This window comes from Puntigrus tetrazona, chromosome 16 (assembly GCF_018831695.1).
Source record: "Puntigrus tetrazona isolate hp1 chromosome 16, ASM1883169v1, whole genome shotgun sequence".
Taxonomy (NCBI): Eukaryota; Metazoa; Chordata; class Actinopteri; order Cypriniformes; family Cyprinidae; genus Puntigrus; species Puntigrus tetrazona.
In genome coordinates, this window is record NC_056714.1 from 25,288,212 (window position 1) to 25,312,883 (window position 24,672).

The window sequence follows — 24,672 nt, forward strand, 5'->3', positions numbered from 1 at the left end:
GCGACAACTCTCTTACTGACAACGTGACAACTTTTAATGCATTTTGTCTTTTTTGCTTTTCCGCTTGGGAAAGAATATTAAACTAAACAGCACATCACGGCATAAGACTGACAATTAACCAGTGCATTCCGCCTCTGATGAAAATACATGCACACTTGCATACCATTATAACATGCTTTATGAATAAACATAATTTTTTCACGTTTGCATACATATACAATATGCATATATGCTACATGCATATCGTCTCAAATGCGGTAACGTTTTTGGATTTTTGACACCGTCTGCATTCCATACGGTTGAGCTTCTGATTGTTTGCTGATCATCGTAAACGTGTGAATTAAAGTCTAAATGAAATCTGTTCGAATATAAAGCAATCGAGTCTTTTTCGAAGAATCCGCAAACCGCACAGATCGTCTGGATTTGTTTTAGGATCTCTTCATGAACGCCGATAGTTGTTCAGTTTGTCAACCGAGGGATAAAAGTCTCTCAGATTGCATGAAAAACGTCTTCATTTGTGTTCTGAAGTCGTATTTGATTTGGAATGATTCGAGCAAACGGAGACAGGTTTTTCATTTTCGCGCGCGCTGTACCTTTAAGGCCTTCGGTGGGGAAAAAAAAAAGCCCTCAGCTTCTTAATGTTTTCCATAAAACTTTATAATGTTTGCCTTAAGGCTGGATTAAGGAATACGGAGGGTGGGAAAAAGCATAAAATCGATCGTTAGGAGCGCATCTCAAGGGTCTGGGAAAGAAAAGGCCGGACCGCTTCAGATGTTTCCAGTTCATTTCCATAGGAGATAAAGTGTGTTTTTACAGGCGTGATGTGAGTTATTCACACTGTCTGACTGTTGCTAGGGCTTTATGCATCACAGCAACAGCGGTTTTGTTCTGAGGACGGCTGTTTCAAGCAGATCGGGGACCTATTTCGGGAAACTGGGAAATGTGCAAATGACAAATACACGCATGCTTAGATTGCAATTTATTGCATAGGATTACATGACATGTGACTTCTTATGAAAGGCTATTTCAGTCCTGCGAACTGTCCTTAACCTCCGCAACGCTTCCTTAATTTGGATTCGTGTCGAATTGAAATTGAATTGAATGAGAACACAGATTTTATCCATTGGGAACCGACTGGATTGTTGGGTTCTAGAATGACGCCAAGTGGCTGGTAAGAAGTTTTAAAAAGAGTTTTTTTGCATAAAACAGAATTGTTCAAGAAGAACATAAACGTTTTGTAAGTTTATTATCGATCAGGTGTCCTTGAGTAGTACATTCAAGTGCTTGCAAGTCTGTTTTGGCCTAATATTTTGCATTTTAACAATTTTCAAAATCATATTTTTTTCATTGTGTATTCTAGTTAATCTTCGCCAATCTGCAGATGGTTTATTTTGATTAGGTTAAAAATGCATATTAAAAAAATACATGCAATAGAATGCAATATATATATTTTTTTTTTTATTTTAAGTTATCGGTGTTTACAAATAAATTATTTTATATATATATATATATATATATATATATATATATATATATATATATATATATATATATATATAACTGTTCATTCTTTTAATCGTGTTTTAATAATTCTGTACCTTTTAGTTCATTTGGTATTCGTTCCCACTAATTTAAATTTATTTCCACTTAATATTAGTGCTTTTCTAGTTTATTTTATCTGATTTCGGCTTCATTTCAGTTACAAAACTGGTGTAGTAGTTTTAGTTAACAATATTAACTGTGACAGGAAGAAAGCTAAATGACATCAACTGTAAGTTTCTCGCCGCTTTAAAACCATTTCACCCTCCGTGAACACACAGAAGATATCACAGTCGTGGTTTGAGTCTTCAAAAAGCACTCACCCTACAGATATCTGATACCCTCTCTGCGACGAGGCCTGTTTGACACAATCCTCTGGTTCTTTTCATTCAGAGAGGATGAAGCGGTGAGTGGGGTGACAGTAATATATGCGGCGGTCAGAGTTATCATCTTAATAGGACTGTCAGCGTGATGTCATCTCAGGGCTGCGGGTGACAGGCACGACAGGAGATGCATATCGTGGCAGAAAACAACTCAGATGTCCACAAAGTCACCTTGCTGCTTCAATGTCTAAACGTTCACAGAAGCTATGAACTCAAGAAGCTCCAGACGCTGGACAAAACGAGTCCTACACGTGGTGTTCATTTTGAAAATAGAATTTTCCACTGAGGAATTAAATAGAGATGATCACTAGAATTCAACGTTGAAACACGTTCAGCAACAGGTAAAATAGCTCCTGGGTTTAGTGTGTGCGGCTGTGCCAAAATTATGATTATTTTCCGAGATGGAGCTAGCTAACTGAAGTCAACGGTAGCCTATTTGTTAAACAGCTCTCGTGACAATACGCAGATTTTGTGAGAAAATGCAAAAAAGCGTGAGGTCGGGTGAAGTCCATGAACAGATTAATCCAAATTAATTCCTGTGCTACTTGAACTTTTTCTATTCCGTAGTCTGCTTTGTCTGAGTGCTTTCTGAATCAGTGATTGGCTACTTGTAAGAACGAGTCGGATCGACCCAGATGAATTGGGTCATGCCCAATTTGCATGCATATTGATTTTGATTCACACAAACCACAATGGCCTCTGGGTAATTTGCATCACCTGCGCACCAAATTACCCTGATTCGGTCTGACCGGAGCCGCGGTGGAGCTCATGTGGAAAAAGCCCAAAGAGACTCGCACGGAAAACTTTTTTTAATCACTTTTACCGAGTAAAGAGTTTTTCCGAGGACAAACAACCAGCACGTAGAGCGGAGCTGGGAAAGTGTCCTGCTGCCATCTGCTGGATAGGAGGAGCACGTGCAGGTAAGGAGAGAGCTTCAAAACGTACCTCACTATGGGTTTACTAAACCAAAAGTCTGCATATATACAACTAATACTATCCACGTTAAAAGCGGGTGGACAGCTAATTTTCATTAGAGAGTGCAGATGATTTATGGGGTGTATTTTATTATATAAAAGTAGTTCATAATTCCCAAGCACTAGATGTACTGATTCGGATCCTGAAAATACGACAAAGAGGGGCCTACTGGAGTCAAAGCTTTCTTCATGCAGCGTTTTTCAATATAGACAGACAGCCAAACTTTTTTCTCTGAAGTCTTGTGCATTTTGTGTGTGTGTGTGTTTTTTTTAGACACGTGTGATTTCTGTATTTTCATATGAATGGTAAAGAGAAGCCATGGACGCATGGTGCAGCATATTCAGATAATAATCTCAGGGCAGAGCTAAAACACTACTAAAACACTTTGAGGAAACTTAACGAACACCTCTTCAAAAAGCAAACACAATTTGTTTATTTTTTTTTTTTTTTAACTGGCACTGATGTAGAAAATCTATGGAAACTTTTCATTGCACAAAAGGTTCTCTACAGTTAAATGATTCTACAGATAATTATAACATCCCTCACGCACTATTAAAAAAATCAAGGTTCTTTATCGGTGTTAATGGTTTCATATAACTTTTTGTGGAAGCTTTCCACTCCACTAACTTATTTATAGTGGAAAAGGGTTCTTTTATATTGCTGAAATGTTCGTCACACTAATAAAAACAGTTCAGGAGCTGTTGATTAAATCAAAACTTGAACCAAAAATGGTCGTTCCTTTTGATCTTTACAAAACCTTCCTTCTGAAACCTTTGTGGAACTGAAAGGTTCTCCAGATGTTAAAAGGTTCTTTTCGGAAGCATTTACACACAAAAAATTCTTCTGTGGTATTGTGGAAGTCTTTTTATGTTTAAGAATGTTCCAAAAATGGGCATGGAGCTGAAAGAAACGAAGGTGTTCTGGATGTGTCTGAGATGTTCAAGCCTTCTCGCTTTCTTCGCTTGTTTGATGAAGTTATTGGACTTTGGTGACCGTAAGCGGCCTTCACCAAACTGCTCATCCCGTTTCAAGCGGCTTGCAGGAGATGGAAGAAGCAGTTGGAACCAGTTTTGTTCTGATTCTTTTGCGGATTCAGTATTGGGAAAAAACGCGCTCTGGATTGGACAAGCGAGTCAAACGAAAGTCACAGTGGAAAAGGAGGAATCTACAACAGGATAAGTTGATCCTGCTAACTGTAACTCATCTGATGGAACTGCTGGTGTATAGGATATTTATATCCCAAACACGCTACTCAATCGAATCAAAACCACCTGAATCAAACATCCACAGCATGTGTGTATACAATTCACCCCTTTATTGAAATATACTAGTACCTGGACATTAAAAATGTATCAGTCCCTCAGTGTTAATGCATAACGCCGCTGAATCTGTTTGGTTTATTGAACGTCTGCCAGTTAAGTTTACTAGCTACCTGTGGTACTTCAGGAGCGTTATATGTCCACTGTAATCCATGATTAAATCATTTTGGATACGACAGGCAGCCACAATTTTATAATAATAATAATAATAATAATAAAAAAGCAACTCAAAATTGTGCAATTCAATAGGTTCTTAGAAATAAAAACATTGAGCATTTTCAGAGAAGGTACAAGACAGACCACTGACTAAATGTCAAGTTTGTTTGTTAATAACACTACGTGACATTAAAAAAGACCACCATTTAAACATGATTCTCCGTTAAAAGAAACTTCAAACTGGTAGTAGGATTTATGAGAGGCTGTACAGTGTGCAAAATACTGTCCGTCACGGCAGGCACACCTAAATGATGCAGACATGCCCACAAAAACGGTGAAAGATCATGTTTTGAAGCAAAAGCTCTCACCAAGTCTTTTGTCTGACAGCAGGTATCATTTAAATCTGCCCACAAACACACGCCTTTAGTCTTCAGAGTACATGTGTCAACACAAAACTGCACTGCATCACCGACATAATCAGGCGCTTCCAGTTTGCTCATGACTTCCAGTAAGATTACATAAAAAAATAGCAGAGAAAGATTCCTGGACATGTCTGAAAAGTGATTTTTTTGTTTGTTTTTAAATTGATAATTACCAGGCCCACATAGGAATTGTGCACGACTCAAATGATCACACTTTTACACATGCAAGCTTCTCCGCCATGGGATAAAAAAAAAAATAAAAGGTAACAGCAAATTTTGCTCACATATGTTTTTTTTTGCCTATGCAAAAACAATTCAGACGACTCTGAAAAGTCAGAACTGTCAAATATCAACCCGTAATTACTGAGACATAAATTTGCAGTTCAGAGGGAAACGGCTAGAATTGTGAAAAGGAAGAAAAGTCAGAATGCAAAGAAACTACTGCGAATACAGTCGGCAACATTTGAAGTGGATCAAAACCTAAAACCAAAAAGCGTTCTTGTTTTATGACAACTTTTTGATCCACTTCAGACGTTGACTGTATGAACTTGGAATTGCAACAAAGAGTCAAAATTCTAAATGCTTTTTTCAGTAATGCGAGTCTAACTCAGTTGTGAGAAAAGTCAGAATTATGAGACCATCTCAGATTTATTTTTTCAGATCTTGAAATTTTTTTGTGGGCTGAAAGAAGCTTGCATGCACCTCCCCATATGTTTTTAAATAAATACTTTTGCACATTTTTTTAATATGCACAGCTACCAATGGAGTTCAGTAGATTTTACCCCAGAAAGGAGTCCATCTGGGCCTGGCAATAAGTGTATAAGCATAACACAGAAATGACAATACAGTCCTAATTAATAATAATCATCATTCATACAGCAGGCTGAACATGTTTTACCAACTGTGTTCCTTGATTTGTTCTTTATCCCGAAAGACAATATCGATTCGCCAAGCCATTTGTAAGATCCCTTCTGCCAAAGAGCTGGATGACTTTGAGTCATGCTCCTGAAGGCCCAATATTTTCAATATCATCATGGCCATACTGCAATATGTGGTGTACTAAGGACACAGCGGGTGCATTGAGGAATGCCTAACCAGAATATGAAGCTACTGCATCCAAACTACAACCAGAAACCAACTTCTTGAACTCTTTCTCCGATTCAAATTTGATTCATAAACAGGCCTACACTTAAATCTGCATGCAGATTTCCACAGAACTGTAATGCATTCATGAGGTTTATTAGTTTGCTAAATTTGATTATGCTTACAGTTACCACTAAGGATAGCTTTGTTTAACACATTGTTTTAATCTGCAGATTGCGCCTGGGCCTGGTTATAAGGTTATAATCAGTTCCACATACTAAACTCATACAAACACACTCAATATTTCACTCTCTCTCTCTCTCTCTCTCTCTCTCTCGCGCTTTCATCCGGTTTGTTCTCCTGCTGAATTAAGTTAAAATGTGTATTTAGCATTTGTAGTGATACATGCATCCAGTAGACTGCTGATTTACATTTTTTTTTTCTTAAAAATAAAAAATAAAAAAAAAAAGTATTAGAAACACAGCTATACAGAGTCTTTAGCTAATCCAAGGAGCGAGGTTTGGAAGGAGGAGCCCCATGTCCAGATGTGATGCGGTTGGTTAGGAGGTGAGGACCATCGCTGTTTAGTTGCTACAGCAGGGACCTTTCGCAGGCTGTGCCGTTTCTGTTAGATCCACACCTCTGTTGCGTCCTGTGTTGGCACCTGCAGGCTGGGGCTCATTCTTGGGTAGTTTCTTTGCTAAGGTGCAAAAACACGAGGTATTTTTGTAAATGTAACCAATTATGTCGCATTATGTTTGCAAGTTAAAGGAATAATTCGCCCAAAAATGTACTCAAGCCATCCAAGATGCGATTGAGTTACTGTAACAGATTTAGCAGAACGTTAGCATCACATCAACGGCTTATCCTCTGCAGTGAATGGGTTTAGAACAGACAGTGTTTACTTATAGACCGTGTTCATATTTCTCACCTGATTCAGGTTCATTTTTTTATTTTTTTTCATTGGAGAAAACAATATTATGGATGGATGTTTTAGCCGGAAGTAGCAGTCTGTAATTAATGGATTTGTTTCTTATGAGCTGTTAGGACTCTCATTCTGACGGCACCCATCCACTGCTGAGGATACATTGATGAGCAAGTGATGGAATGCTACGTTCCTTTTTTTAAATCAGTTTAGGTAAGTCGAGGCAAGTTTATTTATATAGCACATTTCTTGCACAAGTCAAAAGGCTTTAAATAAATGGATTCACTAAAACAAACAACAACAAAAAAATCACAACAGTAAAACACAGAATTTAAAAACTTAATGATGACACAGTGCTCATTCGAAAATAGCTAACAGATGAATTCTAAGTCTAGATTTAAACGTACTAATGTTTTATCACATCTGATCTACCTTAGTTGAAGAAAAAACAAATGATAAAATATACAGCAAATTCTATTTTTTTTGTGAACCATTCATTGAACATTAAATTGTATTTACAACCAGAACATGTTTTTTAAACAGCATATCAGAATATTAGATTTCTGAGGATCACGTAACACTGAAGACTGGAGTAATGATGCTGGAAACTTGCCTTGCATCACAGGAATAAGTGACATTTTAAAATATATTAAAATAGAAAAGTTATTTTGCAACATTATTGATTTCACTGTATATTTATTGATCAAAACTAAAAATGTGCGCTTTCATAAAGACTAAAAATCATACCAATCCTAAACTTCTGAATGGCAGTGTAGAACTATTTACCAAAACTGGTCGATAAACTTACCAATGGCCATAAAAATCTCATTCACGTTCATTGAAGTCTTTGCCGATGTTTCCATAAAGAGCAAACTGTTGTCATCTGCATATGACTGTGCATCCTGTGAACCATAAAAAAAAAAAAAAAAAAAAAAAGTGTCAGGGTTTCAGACTCTAAACAAACAGCTTTAAGCGACTGGAGGTCTGCATTGCATGTTTGTTTATAAACAGTTCCACATCTCATTTGTAAAGCCAACAGGAAGCGTCTGCTCCTCTGTGGCTGTTCAAACATCGCAAACCTGAAAGTCCAGCGCTCTCTTGTTGGCAAGGTCTGCCTTGTTTCCAGCCAAAGCTATTACAATATTTGGACTGGCTTGTCTCTGAAGCTCTTTCACCCAGTTTTTTGCACGTGCAAATGATTCCTAAAAGGAAAACAACACAAAAAAACAACATGCATTTCTCTTAAAGCATTTTCTGGATTCAGAGGTTTATCATGCTTTTTGTAATAATTACTTTTCTCAAAAACCTTCTCAGTGAACTCTAGAATTAAGTGGGATGTTTTTTGTATTCATATAAAAATCATATATTCATCTTTTGCATGCGAGTAAGTAACTCCACCCTGCCGCATTCACACTCGGGTCGCAGTCATTTTGCAGCTCAGTTTAGAAGTTTGACTCGGGAGGAAGTTCAATCTCAAAACGTATTTGAACTGAAATGAATCGATACTGAACCGTCTTGGGCTAAATGACAACAGCGTTGTCTTCTGTAGATTTTACAGAGTTATTGTTATTGGAAAATTGGAACATAGGACTCACTTCATTTGTAATGTCATACACCACTATGGCAGCCTGTGCTCCTCTGTAATACATTGGGGCCAGACTGTGGTAGCGTTCCTGGCCGGCTGTGTCCCAGATCTCAAACTTGACTGTTGTGTCATCCAAACATACTGTCTGAGTCAAGAAGGCAGCTAGTGGAGAGAGGAGTTCATTAGGTAATTAGGGCTGAGCAATATGCCTGCATATACCAACGATAGAAATGTTTTAGCCGACTGAGATGTTGATAACATTGTGTATACGTGACTATTACGATGACAAATGTGGCTCTTCAAATAAGAATGTACAATTAAATATCTATTTTATAATATTAGTTGGTTGTTTTATTTGTTTAACTGTTAACCATTGGCTCAGCTTTTAATATATACTCAACTTACAATACAATTAAAATACAACAAGCAATTTTGGTCATTCTGCCCATCCATAGCGAAATTAGTGCAAAAGTAATTATATTGTAACGCATCCGTTACCGTAATAAGATTTACGGTACGATTTATACAATAAAAATAACTAGTACCATAACACACAGCTGTACTGCCTATCCATAAACATTTGATAAAACATGACTTGTAAAAACAAACCATAGCTAATATTGTTACAAATCAGAGTGATAATACAATCGCTCCTTTATTTATTTATGTTGTTTTAGTTACATAATACTAGTGATATATCATTACCGTAATGCACAATATTGTTCAAACTCCCCATACATAAGTGCATTAGCGCTACATCAGATATTAGTTATTATATGCAGGCAATATAATGCAGGTCTTACCGCCTATTGTGCTTTCCTGAAACTCGTGAAACTGTCCTTTTACAAAACGAAGGACTAGACTTGACTTCCCCACAGCAGACTCCCCCAAGAGCACTAGTTTGAACTGACAGATTTTGTTGCCGGCGTTCGGCCCGTTAGGTCTTGTTGCTCCACCTCTTCCTGCCATGACCCTAAGCCCCAATCTCCTGTACTGAAGTCAAGAGGTGCTTCTCAAACGGTCACTCCCAGATCTGCAGGAACAAACATTAATGATCTAGTATCACGCGCAAGTTAACTTACATAATGCAATATATCAGGGCTTAGCCAGATACAACCTTAAGATAACCAGAGTTGCACAATATACATTTGTGGCCAATTAGAAAACATGCACCATATTTTATATTCTGTAATAAGCATAATTTAGGCCCAGAACTTCAGCTCATGTGAGACTGTAACATTGATATGGTAAGAACATCTATTGTTGCGGTCTGTCATGCCATCAATTACATCCATACCAATGTGGTCACATGACTAAATCATAGACAACAGACATTGTTTAGAAACCGCTGCTGTTAAGCCTTAAATATCCTTTGTGCATTGACCCAAAACCCAATGACATCAGCCTCATGCCCTTAAAGATCACAAACAAAAACCAAAGCCACGATGGGGATGAAATGCTAGTTTATTACTGTATATTATAGAAGGCCATTTCTGCCACAGGGAAAATCATAATTAGATAATAAATTATAATTATGAGAGGCATATTTATGACAAAACATGAAAGTGACATGAATTATGTGTCAGAACTATGAAACACAATTGACTTTATATTTTATACTTATTTAATTTTTACCTTTTAAATACACAGCGCCATATTTTATACTTATATTTTAAACTTTATTTCTTTTTACCTTTTATACTTTGCACACTTTGTGTACATATATTTTTTATATTTTATATATATATTGTTTTCTTTCTTGTTTCTTCTATAGATATATATTTTGTTTCTATTCTGACGCTGGACGGTTGTAAAAAACATTTCACTGCATGACGTACCATGTATGTATGTGTATGTGACAAATAAAATTTGAATTTGACAATAATAATTATGAAAAAAGTCATGATTCATTATATAAATGACAATGTCAAAATTACAACATATATACACACACACACACACACATATATATATATATATATATATATATATATATATATATTTATAAAAAAAACTAAAATGTTTTTCACTGTGGTAGAAATGGCCTTCTTTTGTATATATTGTTTACAGCCAAATTATTTTAGTATTAATAAAACTTTAAGAAACAATAAGCAAAAGCCCATTAATAACAACAGAAAAGTTAAGAATATTTATTAGCAGGCAAAAAAAAAAAAAAAAAAATACCGATATCCAACTGTTCTCTTTTACTTTTTAATTCCTTAATTTCGCATTTTGAGTCGACACACTACAATGTAGACATACAAGGTTTTCACTATTCGGTGTTTATATTAAAAACTACTAAAATATAGTAGGTCATTCAGAAAAGTACAAATACCATGTATACTGCAGAAACAGTAAGACTAGTGTGGTCATATGCTATTTGAACACAGTCCCAATGCCTACGTTACATTCTACACTACATATACTTTACCTACAACCCTGTTATATCTTATGCGATACAGAAAGTATGACACAGTGACAGTGCAAAACTATTATTGACGCTAATTATCAATCAGTGCTTTGTAATAGCCCCTAAACGCTTTCAAATTAAAATACTTTTATAAATGTCTATTTATTTACACGAAAAATGATAGGATACGCTCAAATTAAATAAACAGTACTGATGAAACGTGACTTATTTAACGTTTAGCATAATCTGGCTCTTCAAAACCAACAGCAGCCGATCGGTTAATAAAGTGTCCACGGCACAATTTAGTAATAGCTTCGGTTTCAGAGTGATAGCAGAGTAAAATCACTCCATTATTTAACAGTACGCGCATTTAATGGCAAGATATGAAGCTGGAGCTGCCTGCTAGCTTGTGGCGCTAACAGTGCTAATGATACTACGTCTCCTTGTCTTTCTCTTTAATACACACATGTAAAAACTCAATGACGATCGCGTTCCGACTGTGTTTTTAGCGGTACTTTAACGGGTCTGTCAGTTTCTCAGACGCTCCGCTCAAACGGATCCCGAAAGCTAATGGTGCTAATGCTAAGAGAAAAACAGGCCGCGCGCTATGCTCGCGCGCACACAGCACTAAGCGTGACACCTTATAAATAAACCGTTAAAATAAGCAACACAATAAAAAATATCTGGGCAACAGTGCGGCTTAGTTAAAAAACAAAGCAAAAGACATTTAAATGATGATAACCGTTCAAATGTTTAAAGCCCACAGACTCGTACCTTCCTCTCGGTTCCTCCCAACTTCCCCTTTTGCATCAAAACTGATGATGACGGATCGGATGACTGGATCTGACGTCAGACTCACCGGCGACAAATCGGCCAATCAGAACAACGCTCATCACAAACGTTTTCTTTTCATAAGAGAGAATTATCAAAGTTTATTTTTATCATTTTACATTTAATTTAACCGTTGAAATTCCTTAACGTTACGTTAGAGTCATTTACTTTCATATTTAGTACCCAGTTAACGTTTTTAAAACTATTAATTCACTTTTTCTCGAAAACAACTTTTTGCGTTTAAAAGCGCATACAGCGTAGGTCTTTGTTGCATGCAGACAACAGACAGTAGGATAATTTCAGAATATAAAACAAACACGCTTAATTTGGAAATCGACTTTCTGACAGGTGGACGTCTGAGAGACTGGCGTCATCATCAAGTTACGTCGTCAGGTAACAGAAGGTAAACAAACGCGTCTGCGTGTTTGTAGGTCTTTGTAATTAGTGCTGCTTGTTGTAAAGTCGTTGTTTTTTAATTGTTTGGATGGTTAACTGGTCGTAAATAAATCTGCATTGAATGTGTGAGCGTGTAGGCATGAGTCTCACGGAGCGGGATTCTTCCACCTGGAGACCCAGAGACCCGTTTCCAAACATCCGCGCGGTATGATTAACGATAATTATCTATTTAACAATTTCGATTTTCTATTATAAAATTGCGTAATATTTGTTGCATTATTAATGTATAATGATTTCAACTGAAAGGCTGGAAAACTCGTTCCAGTCGGTGACACAACTAAAACTTGCCTGCAAGAAATTACACCAGGGGTGAGTCATTTTACTAACTGTATGTCATTTTATACCATATTTATTTATTTACTTACTTACTTATTTACAGGCTTTAACTCCACCTGTGGTGAGAAAGTTTGTCAATTCTGCTCGGCCGCCCATTGGGACAGTTCGGGTCTTCCATGGAAAAGCAAATGATCCTGATACTGCTAGCACACTAGTCCATGGTGTGAACACTAAATCATCCATTAATGTAAGACGTTGAAATTGTTTTAGTGTGCACATTCGTTCTTATCGCTTCATGTTTAAACTGGCTTCTATGTGTGACTCGCCCACAAGTTAAAACAGTCATATTTCTCTCAAAATACATTTACATTTACATTTAGTCATTTTGCTGATGCTTTTATCCAAAGCGACTTACAATTGGGGAATACATAAAGCGATTCATCTTAAAGAGGCAAGCAGACAGAGGAAGTGCTCGTAATACCAGCCTCAGGCAGGGTTCAAATAAGTACAAGCTGGGAAGGGAAAGGAATGAATACTGAGATGGGATTTTTTTGTTTAATTTAGGATTAAGTAAAGTAGCGCTGAAAGAGATTTCAGTTGTAGTTTGAAGATTGACAGGGATCCAGCATTATGGATGGGGTTAGGAAGATCATCCCACCAGCCAGGAACAGCGAAAGAGAATGTTCTGGAGAAACATTTCGATGGTACCACGAGGCGGCGCTCACTCGCAGATCTTAGACTTCAGGAGGGGATGTAGCTTTGTAATAGTGAATGGAAGTAGGCGGGTGCTGAGCCTGTGGCTGTTCTATGAAAGCAACAGTGTCTTGAAACCGGGAGGCAGTGCAAGGAGATGAAGAGAGGGTTAACATGGGCTCTTTTGGGCTCATTGAAGACCAATCGCTCTGCTGCTTTCTGAATCATTTGTAGAGGTTTGATTGTGCTTGCAGGAAGTCTTGCCAGAAGCGCATCCAACCTAGAAATTACAAGAGCCTGGACTAGAAGTTGTGCAGCATGCTCCGTAAGAAAGGACCTGATCTTTCTGATGTTGCGTCTTTGCGAAGTCAGCTGTTCATCTAAGATTACACCAAGATTTCTGACTGAAGTTGATGGGGTAATTGTAGACGAACCTAGCTGGATGGTGAAGTCATGCTGTAGAGCTGGAGTGGCTGGGAAGACAAGAAGATCAGTCTTGGCCAGGTTGAGCTGCAGATGATGATCTTTTATCCATGATGAAAAGGCAGCATGAGGTCCAGGAAGCTACAGTTGGATCATCTGGTTGAAACGAAAGGTAGAGCTGTGTGTCATCAGCATAGCAGTGGTAGGAGAAGCTATGCACCTGTATGATGGGACCCAGTGATGTGGTGTATGTGGAAAAGAGTAGGGGTCCAAGAATCGATCTCTGAGGAACCCCAGTGACCAGCTGATGTGTTTTGGATACATTTAACCCCGAGGCCACCCTGAAAGACCTAGCAGTGATGTAGGATTCAAACCAGCGGAGTGGAATACCCATGATGCCCAACGATGAGAGGGTGGACAGGAGGATCTGATGAATGTCAAAAGAAGCAGATAAATCCATCAGAATGAGAACTGATGATTTGGTGTCAGCTTTAGCAATCCGCAGGGCTTCAGTGATTAAGGTTAGGAAAGTCTCTGTTGAGTGCCCACTCCTGAAATCTGACTGCTTAGCATGCAATTCGTTATTCTGTGAAAGAAACGGTGATACCTGGTTGAAAACAACTCGTTCAAAATACTTTTGAAAATAACTGAAAATGTATTCATTAGCTTTTTTCTATCTCCTTTTTTTTCTGTCGCAAATGTAATAGATAAAAAATGTCTTGTTTACTGCATGCATGTATTTTCAGGCTGGATCAGTTATCAATCCCGCACCAAAAACACGCTTCCAAGAGAGGCTGCGTCATCTTCATGAAATCAATTATCAGAAAGCTCCTCTTGGGAGGTCTGGAGTTCAAGGCCCTGGTTTACCAAGCTGGCTTGATTCTGAGAAAACCATGTTTGGTGTTACAACGCTCCAGTGTAATAAAAAAAACCTCACTGGCATAATCATGTATAGACTCAAGGTAATCAAAAGAAACAGCAAATCTGTCAATTATTTTTGCAGTATCTAACGGCGGTGAGGTCATCAATCCACCCAAAACCACACATCAGGTGAAGAAGGAAGCGGATGAAGGACATCAGCTCTACGTTCGCTCACACGGATCCTATTTTGTGGGTCAGTCAGAATGCAGCCCTTATAGAGGTCTTTAGAGGTCCTCGCTTAAACTTGTTTTTGTCTTTTTTTTCTGCTTATTTCGGCATAGTTTCAAAAAACATAGACGAACAGTTTTTGTCTGCATTTCTTTCTTTGTTGTTGCAGGAGAGCGTGTGGACAGGAAGTACAATTGCAGTCACTATAAGAGAGATAGCAGGTTTGGTGTCCCAACGCCTCATTTCAATGATGGGAGAACCATCTCCAGATCTCTCACGATGGCCCTGTGACTCACTAATGTAAATGTATACACATACACCAGATCACCTTAACTGTACTAACTTAAGTGTTATAGTTGAAGATCTGAGTGATTATTATTATTATTATTTTTTTAGCATTGATTGATTTTATATTATTTTCTATTTTCAGATTAGATTGTTTATATTGTTAAATGTACACATTATTGAAAAAAATAACATTTTATTTTTATATTATTGTGTGTGTGTGTATGTATGTATTATTATAAATTATAACACAATTATACAATCATTAAGAAGTCATTCCAATATGCTGATTTTGTGTTAAAACCGTTAAAACGTTTTTCAGCTTAATATTTAGTGAAACCGTGTAAGGAATGAACCACAATTCAGAGAAGAACACTGATATTTAAAATTATTTCAGTGTTTTCTAATTTTTCATTTTTCTTTGTTAGTTAGCAAGGACGCGTTAAATTGACCACAAGTGGCAGGAAATACATTTTAGAACGTCAAAGATACATATTTCATATAAATGACGATTGGGTGAACTTTCTTTAGCATATTGGAATGTTTTCTGAAGTACCACGTGACACTAAAAATGTAATTATGGTGAAAATTCAGCTTTGCATCACTAATTTGAATAAATAATGCATTCTTGGTGAGCATAAAAATCTACTCTGTGTGTATGTATGTGTATGTGTATATATGTGTGTGTGTGTGTGTGTGCATAAAATACAATTTTGACAGCTATTATGAATGTCTGCAATCTTCAGTATTCAGCCCATAATGACAATCCATATTTTGCTTCAAATTTTCTAAATAAGCCCTTAATGACAACTAATATAGCAATGTGACAACGTTATCAGAAATGAACAATTAATTAATCTTCATGTCTTCAGGCACAACAGCGCAAAATTAGTTTCCAAACGTTGTGACAACTTCAGAGAGAAGACTCAGCCGCAAACAGGCAAAGTTCATGATCCGTAAGTCAATGTTTAAGAGCATTTTTATAAATACTAATGATATTTTCACAGTTTCCGCCACCGTGCAAATCATCTTTTCTGTCTGTGCATTAATTTATAGAATTGCAGAGACATTAAACGTTCCCAGTGATCACACATTTGGAGTCTTGATGAAACCTGACAGCTTTGGTAATTTAAATCGTCTGTCACATTCTGAGTTTGATATGTCAGAAATAAATTAGCAGCCAGTATAGAGAGAGTTTATGGTTTATTTTTGGTCGGTGTGAAAAACATTGTTGGGGAAATTTTTAACTTGTATTTTCTTATAATCAAAACTCTGTAGGGTTTTCACACCTAATTTTAATTATGATAATTATGAATTGTCATTTGAATCAGCTCTCAATTCAAGTTTGGGGAATTGAATCTTAAAAGATTCAAGTCAGTATGTAATTCAAATATACCTTTAAATCACCTAATACGTCCAGCGTTTTAGGGCAATTTAAATGTATGTTACCAATATGAATTTACTCTGTGATCAGCAAAATAAATCAATTGGATTCTTCGCTTTACCTCGAGCAGGTAACAACGGATCTGGGCATGAGTTTGACTTTCCAGTTACATAACACACAAACAAGAATTCGTAATAATGAAACACAATTTATTAAACAGTACCTACTATTTGACAAGACTACGCTGAGAAGACTAAACATAAACACATACACACACACATGCATTCATACACACATTCGCGGGTTGGAAGGGAAATGGATAATTGTCTGTCCAAAGTCTGTTAGCTAGTTCTGAGATCGCACTAAGAGCACCAACAAAGCAAAGTTAGGTTTAGCCTCGCTTATATGTGTCTGCGCCAATTCAGTAGAGACGGAAAGGTAGTTTTACCACTCGGCGTGTCTGGGGAATCCCGGCGTGCTGATTGGGCAGGCTCGTCCGTGGGATGACGTGGTCGGGCTTTCCCGGGCCGTTTGAATGAAGTCTCTCTAGCTTGGTGGTTCGCTTTGGATGAACCGGGTTGGTTATGGAAAGGGCAGTGAGTGTCCGTGGAGTGATGTGACGGAGCGGACCGGAGTCGAGGATATCGGGTCGTTCTTGTTCAGAGTCTTCTAACTTCTCCCAGTTCCGAAGTTTCTCCGTTTCCTTGGCGATTCCTGCAGCGACCCGAAAAGTTCTTCTCGACTCCGCTTGACTCCGACTCGCTCGTTCTCAACTCCGACTCGTCTCAACTCTCTGAGGAGCTCTGTTCCTGCGTTTTGAGGTGCAAGTTTTGGGCTGTGCCCTGGGCAGTGGTCCAATCACGAGGTCGAAGGGACGTGTCCACGCTTGCTTTCGACTCCGGTTTCGTGCATATTTTGTCCCAGTTAGAATTGACATTCTGCACTTCTGTTCCTTATCAAAAAAACTTATAAGCGGAATACACTGTCGTGCATTGAACAAACACACAGATTCATTCACCACGATACTGGAAACATTGTAAGCTTCAATTCGATATCAAACATGCATTATCTAACGCTTATGGAACGCTCTCTGTTAGAGGATTATTTGAAGATTATATAGCGGTTCCTACATACATCCCAAAACCTTTATTAAGCAGTTATTTACAGATGAACCTTTATATGTTTGGAATAAAGGCATTTTAGAGTGTTCGTTTAGTAGTTTTATGTGTGTCCTGGCAGTTCCTTTGTTATAGCGAAAAAGAAAAGGCGCGCTTTTGAGGAATGTGTCTTGGGACACAGCAAGCCTCCTGGGGGTTGAAAGTGTGAGGCTGTCCTGACCACGTTGATTCACCGCGGGAGTCTTATCACCTTTTGACTCGGTGGCTTGGTAGAACTGGTCCCAGGTCAGTGCACAGAACGGGTTATCGCGCTGTCGACCAGATGTTGCGTTTTCAATCATCCCAATCTTGACATGGGTACTCTCGGATTGGCCGAGCTCACTGCAGCGACAGTCCCTTGAGAATGTTTGGTAGACTTTGCGGCGCTCTGCATCGCTCGGCTGACCATCTTGATTGCCTTTATGGTCCGGGGTGCGGAGGATGCGCGATTTTACGACCTGGTTCTAGAGCGATCCCCCTTTTATGGTTCGTGTCTGTTCATCGAGGCCCCACATATCCCCTTTTGCGCGATGAGGTTCCCGTTGCGAACGTCATCGGGCACTGGAACAATGGACAGAGAGAACAGACATCCACAAACAACATTTCCATCGCTAACTGAACTGTGGTGCAGAAATTTGGAATTTGGACAGATCGGGTGAGAAACTTAATACGACATAGTGGGTAAAGTTATCTTTGGTTAGGTTGCTCTAATCTAGGGGGCTCTCAAGGTTTCGACGAGGTGGCGTGGGCGTGATCTCGATCAGGTTAGTTGGACCCTCGGGTTCCGGTTCCGGGTCTTGATCGGGTTTATCGCGTCTAAAAATTCGCGGGACGCCGGCTGCGCATTTATGGACAGACTCTTGGACTGCGTTCACTCGCTTGTGGAGAAGGAAGGCGAGGGTCAGAGTCACCACGTATCCTACAATAGTGGAGACGCACAGGGCAGTGTCCGCGGCGGACCAGGACCGAATGAGAGGTGTTCCTGCGGGCGGTAAGCGAGCAATAGCTTCTAAGGCATCGTCGATGGGCGTTAAGTCAATTAGCTGCGTTCCTTCCTCCTTGATTCTTTCTTCCAGGTCGGGATCAAGGCTGAAGGAATGCCGTTTAAAGAAGGGGGAGATTTCGAGTTCCGCGTGATACTCGTCACCAGCGAGATGATATAATGCCAAATCGTCAATATGTAGAATCGAGCCCTTAGGGACATTGATCCACAGAGTCTGGTTGGGCAGGATAATGCGGGTGGCCGTGTCGTGTTGGTCATAGGTGAGGGTGGCGGTGCGTGAAGGGGTATTAACTAGCCATTGATTCCCGACTATTTCTGCTTGGGTAGTTTCGACCTGAGAACGAGGTGTTGCTTCGGCGGGGCAGCTAACATCAGGCCTCATAGATTCGAGCCCACAGATGCCCTCTGTGTTATCTCGGACAAAGGGCTTACTGGGGCATAAGTAATGCACGTCTTTAGTGCGCGTACACATTTTTAGGTTAGGGGCCAGGTACAATTGTTCATTATTGTCGTGATACGCCACGACCTCGGGTGTGTGAATTTTGACATAGGTGTTGCCTTGCCAAAATCCAACATTCACAACGTCCTTAAGTCGATAGATGTTATTGGAGTCGATAATCGGTAAACTGAGGAGGAAAGCAAGGTCGCCTGCTTCGGGATCATTATATGTAGGGTTTTCACACCTAATTTTAATTATGATAATTATGAATTGTCATTTGAATCAGCTCTCAATTCAAGTTTGGGGAATTGAATCTTAAAAGATTCAAGTCAGTATGTAATTCAAATATACTTTTAAATCACCTAATACGTCCAGCGTTTTAGGGCAATTTAAATGTATGTTACCAATATGAATTTACTCTGTGATCAGCAAAATAAATCAATTGGATTCTTCGCTTTACCTCGAGCAGGTAACAACGGATCTGGGCATGAGTTTGACTTTCCAGTTACATAACACACAAACAAGAATTCGTAATAATGAAACACAATTTATTAAACAGTACCTACTATTTGACAAGACTACGCTGAGAAGACTAAACATAAACACATACACACACACATGCATTCATACACACATTCGCGGGTTGGAAGGAAATGGATAATTGTCTGTCCAAAGTCTGTTAGCTAGTTCTGAGATCGCACTAAGAGCACCAACAAAGCAAAGTTAGGTTTAGCCTCGCTTATATGTGTCTGCGCCAATTCAGTAGAGACGGAAAGGTAGTTTTACCACTCGGCGTGTCTGGGGAAATCCCGGCGTGCTGATTGGGCAGGCTCGTCCGTGGGATGACGTGGTCGGGCTTTCCCGGGCCGTTTGAATGAAGTCTCTCTAGCTTGGTGGTTCGCTTTGGATGAACCGGGTTGGTTATGGAAAGGGCAGTGAGTGTCCGTGGAGTGATGTGACGGAGCGGACCGGAGTCGAGGATATCGGGTCGTTCTTGTTCAGAGTCTTCTAACTTCTCCCAGTTCCGAAGTTTCTCCGTTTCCTTGGCGATTCCTGCAGCGACCCGAAAAGTTCTTCTCGACTCCGCTTGACTCCGACTCGGCTCGTTCTCAACTCCGACTCGTCTCAACTCTCTGAGGAGCTCTGTTCCTGCGTTTTGAGGTGCAAGTTTTGGGCTGTGCCCTGGGCAGTGGTCCAATCACGAGGTCGAAGGGACGTGTCCACGCTTGCTTTCGACTCCGGTTTCGTGCATATTTTGTCCCAGTTAGAATTGACATTCTGCACTTCTGTTCCTTATCAAAAAAACTTATAAGCGGAATACACTGTCGTGCATTGAACAAACACACAGATTCATTCACCACGATACTGGAAACATTGTAAGCTTCAATTCGATATCAAACATGCATTATCTAACGCTTATGGAACGCTCTCTGTTAGAGGATTATTTGAAGATTATATAGCGGTTCCTACATACATCCCAAAACCTTTATTAAGCAGTTATTTACAGATGAACCTTTATATGTTTGGAATAAAGGCATTTTAGAGTGTTCGTTTAGTAGTTTTATGTGTGTCCTGGCAGTTCCTTTGTTATAGCGAAAAAGAAAAGGCGCGCTTTTGAGGAATGTGTCTTGGGACACAGCAAGCCTCCCTGGGGGGGTTGAAAGTGTGAGGCTGTCCTGACCACGTTGATTCACCGCGGGAGTCTTATCACCTTTTGACTCGGTGGCTTGGTAGAACTGGTCCCAGGTCAGTGCACAGAACGGGTTATCGCGCTGTCGACCAGATGTTGCGTTTTCAATCATCCCAATCTTGACATGGGTACTCTCGGATTGGCCGAGCTCACTGCAGCGACAGTCCCTTGAGAATGTTTGGTAGACTTTGCGGCGCTCTGCATCGCTCGGCTGACCATCTTGATTGCCTTTATGGTCCGGGGTGCGGAGGATGCGCGATTTTACGACCTGGTTCTAGAGCGATCCCCTCTTTTATGGTTCGTGTCTGTTCATCGAGGCCCCACAACTCAGAAACATTCATTTGTATTTTAAATGAAGAAAATGAAGCCTATTCTCAATTTGAGGTATGTTCTTGGCTGGTTTTGAGAGATTCGTCCAGATTCATCCATTCTTTCTGTTTCTCCTCAGGTGTGGGTGACCTGCTCCATCAAACTCCACCTGATGAGTACCTGAAAGGTAAAGACAGACAGCGAGCCATGCTCAGTGCTGTCCGTCAGCACCTCAAGAAGTCCAACTACCAGAACTTCAGCTCATTACTGGAAGCATTCAGATACTACGACAAGGTCTCAGCTGTTCTTATTGCTTAACTGCTCATTGCCAGTTTTATCTTTTGATGGCCTGCCTAATGCTTTTTGGCAAGTAAAACGACTTTTAGTATAATTGTACAAACGTCCACCTTCGGCTCATGCTTAACATGTAATTTTGCTATTAAATCTTTACTGATTTTTATATTGTGAGTAATATTTCAAGATGTACATTTATTGGACGTTTACTGAAGCAATTTATGTATTGATACCAAAGGTAATTTCTTCATGTTAAAATATGAGAATCAAATTTGATCATTAGGTTTTTAAGGAACATTAATTAGTTTTTTAATCATTAGTTTTTGAAACTACAGAGCTTTGATCATAAAACTGCATTTTAAATATCAATACATTATTATTGAGAGATTTATATAGCGTGACCGCTTATGTTTTTAGCATTTCATGCAAGTATGATATAGTGTTATAAAGATCTCATTATTTTTTTTCACTTTATTTAAGGTCTAATTCTTATTATTAACTAGTTAGAAAGGTAGTTGCTAAGTTTAGGTATGGGGTAGTATTGAGTAGTAATATGGATGGTAGTTAATAGTGAGAATTGGTTGAGAATAGTAAGAAGTTTTACCATTCATTTATATTACATGCTATCAGAATTTCACCGTAGTTATTCATTAATATAATAATATGCTGAAAGATTTGCAAGCCAACTTTGCTGATTACTTACAGTTATCTTCTGTTACAGAAGGGTCGAGGAAAAATCGATAAGGAAGATCTGAAGGAAGTCTGCCACCAGTTTAACATGACCATCAGTGACCCTGTGCTTGATGATCTCATGGATTACTGTGACGTTGATAAAGACGGACTGATCGGCTTCATGGAATTTTCCAATTTTCTTAATTGGAAAGACAAACTGCCAATCAACAGGGTGGAGCAGAAGATTCTCACAGGAGGTGAATTAAATGTGCTTGCTCACAAAGTCTCTGAAGCCATGACTGATCTACCAAAACCTTTTCAAATAACCTTCTTTTAAAAAATAAAATGTTCGAACTTTGAAATCGACCGGTTTCATCTTGTAGAGCGGAAGGCTTGGACAGCCCCAGCTAACATGCAGCGCACAGACCTCCAGGAATCCAGCTCCGTGAAGCCTTTGATTATACCTGAGGATCTGGAACCGGTTGATGTGGGAAGCACCAGAAAGACTCCCAAAACCCTGCCTAGGCCTAGAACTGTGCAGAACAACTTCTTCACCTCATCTTCTGTCATCAACGCTGTTGTGAATGGACTTTCCCCAGCCGGTGAGTCTCATACAAAACCTTTCAATTTCCCTAAACTGCCCAAGTGTTCAAGTTACACGAAGCTTTAAAACAACCGCCACGCTGCTTTTTTTTTTCTTTTCCTCAAGGTAACCCTTTACTGCTTAATGTGTCGTATCTGAAATCTCTACAGCTTCTAAATTATAAATATGCTCAAAACTTTGTTCGCAACAGGTTTATCAACAATCTACAGTATGACTTCTGTGGTAACCCTTTACAATAAACTGTCATTTATTAAATTAGTTAATGTATTAGTTAACACAAACAATGAACACTACATTTATTACACTTTTAGTAATCTTTAAGAAATTAACATGAACTAAAATGAATGAATGCTGTAGACGTATTGTTCATTCTTAGATGGTTTCACTTTACAATAAGGTCCATTAGTTAACATGAACTGAGTTGTCTCTTTAATATGGTTTATATTTAGCAAGTAAAAAGCCAGTTCTATTTTCAGCTTGTGGTTTAAATGTTTTTTTTGCTGTGAAATCTGATCTGGTTTCTATAAGGTAATGCAAGAATAACTCTTATTTCAAGATGAACACTTAATGGACTGAAACAACTTTTTTTACTTGATTATCCTTGTTTTTCTTTTATGATCATCAGGCTTTTGAGGAATGCTTACTTGTTCATCTCTTATTCATCAGCTTTGACAGTAAACCTAGGCATTTAGATATTATGAGATATAGAGTGACAACCAGTATTCATGTTCAAATTTCATGTATGCTTTACAGTTATAAAGATTTCATTCATTAACATGCATTCAAATTTTACTTTTTGGTCAAAGAAATATCTGCACTAAACTGCATATTTTTCTCTGAGCCTTTTAAAATGAGTTTTTCCTCCCCTCCATATGAAATATATGAAATATGATACTCGACCAAAAACACAGATGTAAACAGACTAAATGTATTTTATCTAAAGGTTCATAAAAAAACGAATTAAAACAATTATATTCATGTCAGGCTTTGCAGGGTTGTTTTCTAAGTTTCTTCTAAACGCTTCTTTTTAAAAGATGATCACACATACGGAGTACCAACTGTACGGGCCGATCTGCCTGCTCCTCGTATCAAACGTGTGAGCGACAGGACAAACTACGGAGACGAAGCGACAGCTCATGATCTGCTGCACCCTCCTCTGCATTCCCTCTACGGAGTCCACGAAAAAGAGTTTTTTAGCCCTCGCACTAAAGATGAGGTGAGATGGTCACGTGGCATTCAAATTTAAAGCTTGATTTTTAGGCTGCAGACGGACTAAAGATAAATTGCATATTGCTTCTTCATTATTTTATATTTTATATATATTTTTATATTTATATATATATATATATATATATATATATATATATATTTAGTTTTCTTTCCGACGCTGGACAGTTGTAAAAAACATTTCACTGCATGTCGTACCATGTATGTATGTGTATGTGTCTGTGTAAATAAAATTTGAATTTGAATTTGATCATAGATCGCACGGATATTTCAAAACGTGGGTCTCAGGTTTGCTGCGGAGACGTTCGAAGAGGCCTGGAAGTTGGCGTCCATGAGACACCCCGCCGTGTGTGACGTATGCGTGGAAAGCTTTCGGCATGTTCTTGGTGAACTACGCGCAAATTAAACAAAATTTGAGCTTTAATTTAGTTTTATTTATAATCCACCATTAAATAAAGACCTGCATTAAAAAGTGTGTTCCCTGAGAAGTTTGTGCTCAACTCGCAAGCAATGTATATTGACACCCAGTGTTACATTAGTATTATTTCCATTTATAGTTATTTAAATTAATCTTTTGAATAATTTTTTTTCTCTTTTCATTTACATTTTGGTTAAACTGTTTGCATTTCTGTTTGTCTCTGTATTGTTTATTAATTTATTTTAATTTATTAATAACAACTATGTACTTCTTTTAATTAGTTTATTTCAAGTAAAAGCTTTTATGGTTTTAGTTAAATGTAAAAACCCTGGCGACTCTATAATATAAAAATTAAAGCCTACTTTCGGATCATTTAGGAGAAAGTAACATCTAAAAATAACAAGTAAAAGCAGTTGAGGTAAAGTACTAGGCGCTTCTCGTGGGATTATTTTCGTAACGTGATAAAAGGTTTGTTTCATTTGTACAATAATCGATGTGGACACACTAAACTGGTAATCATCACTACAGCATGAAGTAGGTTCAGACCCTCATGACTTCTGCAACTGCAGTATTTTATTAGTTCACATCCATTATTGGGTCAGCGGTAATTTCGGCCATGTTATTT

General features: G+C 38.5%; 2 protein-coding genes across 3 annotated transcripts; one reads left to right on the top strand and one right to left on the bottom strand.

Annotated features, from left to right (window-relative positions):
• Positions 1–6,012: 6,012 nt before the first annotated feature.
• Positions 6,013–11,650, bottom strand: LOC122360982 (ras-related protein Rab-5A-like). 2 transcript variants are annotated; one of them, XM_043261865.1, is made up of 6 exons: positions 11,572–11,650; positions 9,191–9,420; positions 8,398–8,549; positions 7,882–8,004; positions 7,611–7,704; positions 6,013–6,577 (listed from the first exon to the last, which is right to left on the bottom strand). In XM_043261865.1, the coding sequence occupies exons 2-6, from the start codon at positions 9,354–9,356 to the stop codon at positions 6,462–6,464; spliced, it is 651 nt and encodes a 216-aa protein (XP_043117800.1). In that variant the 5' UTR covers positions 9,357–9,420; positions 11,572–11,650; the 3' UTR covers positions 6,013–6,461. The 2 variants fall into 2 exon arrangements, with proteins under 2 accessions (XP_043117800.1, XP_043117801.1); XM_043261866.1 differs by lacking the exon at positions 7,882–8,004.
• Positions 11,651–12,047: 397 nt separating this feature from the next.
• On the top strand, positions 12,048–24,087 carry efhb (EF-hand domain family, member B). Its single transcript, XM_043260407.1, is given in 14 exon segments — positions 12,048–12,229; positions 12,331–12,393; positions 12,464–12,607; positions 14,223–14,394; positions 14,480–14,590; positions 14,735–14,841; positions 14,843–14,865; positions 15,723–15,806; positions 15,907–15,974; positions 20,972–21,126; positions 21,848–22,055; positions 22,182–22,400; positions 23,437–23,618; positions 23,886–24,087. Coding segments are annotated over 14 exon segments (1,770 nt in total). The 5' UTR covers positions 12,048–12,145; the 3' UTR covers positions 24,036–24,087.
• Positions 24,088–24,672: the final 585 nt, after the last annotated feature.

Bases quoted from the DNA above. Each gene is read 5' to 3' on its own strand.
- LOC122360982 (XM_043261865.1), bottom strand. From the start codon at position 9,356: ATGGCAGGAAGAGGTGGAGCAACAAGACCTAACGGGCCGAACGCCGGC. The intron at 7,705-7,881 runs GTTTGCGATGTT...TATGGTTCACAG, and splicing joins AGAGAGCGCTGGACTTTCAG to GATGCACAGTCATATGCAGA. The intron at 6,578-7,610 runs GTAAGTTTATCG...TTTGCACCTTAG, and splicing joins TGAGATTTTTATGGCCATTG to CAAAGAAACTACCCAAGAAT.